The sequence below is a fragment of the Cydia fagiglandana genome, chromosome 26 (genome assembly GCF_963556715.1).
Source record: "Cydia fagiglandana chromosome 26, ilCydFagi1.1, whole genome shotgun sequence".
In the NCBI taxonomy this organism is placed as follows: domain Eukaryota; kingdom Metazoa; phylum Arthropoda; class Insecta; order Lepidoptera; family Tortricidae; genus Cydia; species Cydia fagiglandana.
In genome coordinates this window covers 1,637,358-1,642,997 of record NC_085957.1, presented here as the reverse complement: position 1 = coordinate 1,642,997, position 5,640 = coordinate 1,637,358, and the positions used below count along the sequence as shown (strand labels likewise).

The following is a 5,640-nucleotide window of genomic DNA, read 5'->3' as shown; positions in this document are numbered from 1 at the left end:
GAGGCATTTTTTCAATTTAGAGGGCGCTAATATCACCATCCTGCCAGTTACTGACGCGAAGCTGAAGCAGATCCGCCGCCACACTGTCTTCCCAGCGATACCTGGGCCGACCCACTGGACGGCTACCAGTCGCAGTAACTGGCAGGAAGTTGCGCAGGATCGGGACAGGTGGCACGCTCTCGTTTCGGAGGCCAAGATTCTCTTTGGATCGCTGAGCCTTAATATCACCATAAATCTAAAATTGGTAACTAAATTGGAAATTGACGCCAATTTCATTTATGATCGGTCGATTTGATCACCCCGTTTGGAATCCTCTCCTAAGATACGTATCTTGTAAAATCCTTCTGTAAGATACGTATCGTGTAAAATCTTTTTATATTATATCCATCTTATACAAGATACTTTCAGCAAAGTTGGATGCACAGGAAGGTTTTCTCTAATGGTGGCAACACAAATCAAACAATCCTTTGTCATGCACAATTATTATTATATTCACATGTATATGGTATGATGTTATGATTACACAACGACTGTAAATTCAGAGTTGAAGATTAAATTAAAATTATTTAGGACGACACAGGTGACTTACAGCTAAGGGCCCCCCCACATCTGGCGTCTTTCGAGCGTCGGCGTCTACAATTCTATGGCCGCTGCTCGATGCAACGTCGACGCAGCGTCGACGCAACTGCGCAGCGACGTCTTTTTCCATAGCGCTGACCAGACGCCGACAGACGCCGACGCTCGAAAGACGCCAGATGTGGGGGGGGCCCTAAAGGCGGGATTGATATGAAAAAGAAAGAATCTATGGTCACCCAGCTTTTTATAAGGAAGGAGCATAGACAAGAATCGGATTTTTTTTCTAACAGTGAGTCATCAGGTGAACCCGTAATTGTGCTTTTCTTTTACACTTGTAGGCACAGTGAGTACAGCTGAAAGGTTTATGGTCTGTGTGAGTCATCAGGTGACTCTGTAACCCTCCTTTTCTTCTACACTTGTAGCTACAGTGACTACAACTAAAAGGCTTCTCGTCTGTGTGAGTCATCAGGTGTTTCTGTAACTCTCCTTTTCTTCTACACTTGTAGCTACAGTGACTACAACTGAAAGGCTTCTCGTCTGTGTGAGTCATCAGGTGTTTCTGTAACTCTCCTTTTCTTCTACACTTGTAGCTACAGTGACTACAACTGAAAGGCTTCTCGTCTGTGTGAGTCATCAGGTGTTTCTGTAAATCTCCTTTTCTTCTACACTTGTAGCTACAGTGACTACAACTGAAAGGCTTCTCGTCTGTGTGAGTCATCAGGTGACGCTGTAACTCTCTTTTTCTTTTACACTTGTAACCACAGTGACTACAACTGAAAGGCTTCTCGTCTGTGTGAGTCATCAGGTGTCTCTGTAGATCTGCTTTACTTCTACACTTGTAGCTACAGTGACTACAACTGAAGGGCTTCTCGTCTGTGTGGGTCATCAGGTGTTTCTGTAACTCTCCTTTTCTTCTACACTTGTAGCTACAGTGACTACAACTGAAAGGCTTCTCGTCTGTGTGAGTCATCAGGTGACGCTGTAACTCTCTTTTTCTTTTACACTTGTATCCACAGTGACTACAACTGAAAGACTTCTCGTTTGTGTGAGTAATCAGGTGTCTCTGTAGACCTACTTTACTTCTACACTTGTAGCTGCAGTGACTACAACTGAAGGGCTTCTCGTCTGTGTGAGTCATCAGGTGTTTCTGTAACCCTCCTTTTCTTCTACACTTGTAGCTACAGTGACTACAACTGAAAGGCTTCTCGTCTGTGTGAGTAATCAGGTGAGTCTGTAAGTTTCTTTTTCTTTTACACTTGTAGCTACAGTGACTACAACTGAAAGGCTTCTCGTCTGTGTGAGTAATCAGGTGTCTCTGTAGACCTACTTTACTTCTACACTTGTAGCTACAGTGACTACAACTGAAAGGCTTCTCGTCTGTGTGAGTAATCAGGTGAGTCTGTAAGTTTCTTTTTCTTTTACACTTGTAGCTACAGTGACTACAACTGAAAGGCTTCTCGTCTGTGTGAGTCATCAAGTGTTTCCGTAACTGTGCTTTACTTCTACACTTGTAGCCACAGTGACTACAACTGAAAGGCTTCTCGTCTGTGTGAGTCATCAGGTGACTCTGTAACTCTCCTTTACTTCTACACTTGTAGCTACAGTGACTACAACTGAATGGCTTCTCGTCTGTGTGAGTAATCAGGTGAGTCTGTAAGTCTCTTTTTCTTTTACACTTGTAGCTACAGTGACTACAACTGAAAGGCTTCTCGTCTGTGTGAGTCATCAGGTGTGTCCGTAAGTGTGCCTTTGTTCTAGACTTGTGGTCACAGTGTATACACCTGAAAGGCTTATCGTCTGTATGAGTCGTCAAGTGAGTCCGTAAATTAGATTTTCTACTACTCTCGTAGCCACAGTACGTACACCTGAAAGGCTTTTCGCCTGTGTGTATAATCATGTAAGCCTTTTCATACAGTTTTTTGTCACCGTGTAGCATTTGATGTCGTTCTAAACCATAATCCCCTACGGTTGAATTATGTAAAGGCAAGTGAGTGTGTACGTGCTTCTTCAAAACCGACTTGCTCCTGAACCGTTTGCCGCAATGGTGACATTGAGAGATGGCGGTGGTGACATGGGGTGTGGGTGCGGGCTCGGTGGCGTGCAGCTTGTATGTGCGGCGCCCGACCCGGCAGGTGCGCCGCTCCGCGTCCACCAGCAGGCGCTCCAGCCTGACCGAGCACGAGCGGCGCCGACCCGACACCACCACAGAGGAGACAAGAGTGGGCACTGTAAGACGACAAAATAATACTCAAATATCCAAAATACCAACCTGATAAATATGTAACAGTGGCAGGGCGTTACATAAGTTTCTTTAATTTAACTAATAATTATCTTTCAAACTTCATTCTTGGCAATAGATGAGCTGGTGATCCATAACAATTGAGATGCTTCAAAACGTGTAAGAGATTTAAAGCATAGGAGTAAACTAGCTACCAAGTGAAACACACAATATTTACCACACCAACGCAAAGAAAACTCTAGCTATAAAACATCACAAACCGAAGTATCAATATGTACCATCTAAACATATTCTTATACATCAACATCACAACTAAACGGAAAATTCAGGTGAAGAACAATTACAAATTTCATTGAAGAAAAATAGAAAACATATTTACAGAATTTACTCTCTATTTACACTCTAGTGTTGGTGTGTGTGAGTGTGTTAATTATGGTAGTTTGAATGTGTGTGTCAGGAGGAGCTTTGCAGAGTAGTTCCGACAGTAGTTAAACAACAATCAACACACCTCTCACCACCGGGGCGCCTGTGGGGCGGTGCGGGCGCTCCGGCCCCAGCACGAGCTCGTCCTTGACCACATGCTCGTCGTACAGGCCGGCCAGCATGGCTGCGTCGCTCACGCCGCACCCGTCTGTGCTGTCCTCACACTCCTCCTTCACACGCGCCTCCTCATACATAAATCCGGCTTCCTCCTTAATAAGGGCTGAAACAAAGGGTTGTAATTACCATTAGAGTTGTAAGTCAGACAAATATATGGATGAATCAACATACACATAGGAAACACCCATAACTCAAGAACAAATATCTGTGTTCATCACAAAAATAGATTGCTCTTACAGGGATTCAAACCTAGGGCCTACAGCTTCTTAGGCAGCATGGTCATTACCCACTAGGCCAGACTATAGTTGTGTCAATCTCGAGAATGTTCTCTGTTTTTTATTGGAGAATGTACTCGTTCTCGAGAACAGCACAACTATAGGCCAGGCCAGTCGTCAAAGTTATAGTTAAATCTAGATATGGGCCGAATATTCGGTATTCGGTATATTTTTCGAATAGTTTGGTTCGAACTGCCGAATATTTACCGAATAAACAAATTCGAATATTCATATATTCGTATTCAGCAAAGCCCATATTCGGCCCATCCCTTATTTCTCATAGTTGACCGAAGCATTAGCGAAGGTCTCCGTGTTGATTATAGTTACATCCCACAACCGACCTGTTGGTGCGTGGCGCGCGCGCCGCTCCACTAGCACGGGGCCGAGCACGAGCTCATCTTTCACCGCGTGGTCTGTGTACAGCCCCGCCGCCGCGCTCACGCCGGCCGACTCGTCTTTTACACTCACATCTGAGTGCGATGGCTCAGCTTGTATGTATACACATTCGCGTTTGGACTCGTCCTTTACATACACATCATCCAGCGGCTCAATCTTCACAGACACTTCCAAGGACGTGGGCTCATATGTCATACACGCTTCCTCACAACGCTGAACCTCTACGCAAACATTCTCTGTACCCTGTAACGCTGAAGACTCCATCGAAATAGGATAATGTTTCAAAACCATATAGAATATACTAAAACAGGAATTAAAGCTACACTACAAAGAACACTGGCTGGAACACTACGTTTTATAATACTAGGAGATTATTTGAGAATACTATTCTTGTTAAAATAAACTCAATTTGCTAAATTTTCCGCAGAAAATAACTGCAAACAAAGAGCATACAACCATACAATAAAACCCAAAATGACAGCGACAGTGATTGTGTCAGTAGTGTCAGTTGAGTTTTTTTTTTAATAGCATCGCGCTCCTGGCGCATTAAGCCAGACGAGCAATGCGAGCAAAGCAGGGAGGCGGATTACAACGGGTAAGACGGAATTTTCGAAAAGGATCAGGATATAATAAGGTAAATTATAAACTTAAAGTTTAATGTCATGACGTAAAATAAATGAGTACAATGATTTAAATATAAATACAGAAGAATCATTAATATTTATTGTATACAGGAGTGTTGTTACAGATGTGACAGACGTGTCCAGCCAGACGAGTCAATTTTTCGCCAATCTGATTAAATTGTCCGAGCGAATAAGGCCGTACGAACCGCCAATCTGGCTAGCCGATTATGACCGATATTACCGATAAAATGGAGTGCGGATGCAAGAATAGGATCCAATTTTGGGACGCCAGTATTTTTATTTGGGGCATTTATTTTCAATTTAGAGGGCGCTAATATCACCATAAATCTAAAATTGGTGACTAAATTGGAAATTGACGCCAATTACATTTCTGATCAAATCGGTCGATTTGATCACCCCATCTGGAATCCACTCCTAAGATACGATACAAGATACGTATCTTGTATATCCATCTTATACAAGATACTTTTAGAAAAATTATCTTGTAACTTGTATTTATATAGATACTTTAGTTGGTATTTTAATATTTTATATATATTTTTTTTACCAAGATACTTATTATTTTTAAAACGCGCGCAGAGTGTTGTAACTAAACGCAGCTATATACGGGTATATAATATATATATATATATATATATATATATATATATATATATATATATAACTAAACAGGGATATATATTTACCTCATCATTACCTAAACTATTTAAAAGTCAGCTCCTGTTTTATCTTTTTATTCTTTTTCATCACACTTGCTCAGTAAATGTAGAATTGCACGCAGGTTTAGCGGGAGTTATAGAAAAAGCGTTCTCCCTAGGGAGTTATGAAGTTTCTAGTGCCATAATTAACCCTAGAGTAGTCGCGCCTCTCCATGTAACGCGAGTGCTCGCGTAGGGATCACTTTGCCGCC

At 42.3% G+C, this 5,640-nt stretch overlaps 1 protein-coding gene across 1 annotated transcript; it reads right to left on the bottom strand.

Annotated features, from left to right (window-relative positions):
- Positions 1-765: 765 nt before the first annotated feature.
- On the bottom strand, positions 766-4,377 carry LOC134677273 (oocyte zinc finger protein XlCOF6-like). Its single transcript, XM_063535704.1, has 3 exons — positions 4,032-4,377; positions 3,324-3,518; positions 766-2,802 (listed from the first exon to the last, which is right to left on the bottom strand). Exons 1-3 carry the CDS (start codon positions 4,375-4,377, stop codon positions 860-862), a joined length of 2,484 nt encoding a protein of 827 aa, XP_063391774.1. The 3' UTR covers positions 766-859.
- Between the last annotated feature and the right edge of the window lie 1,263 nt (positions 4,378-5,640).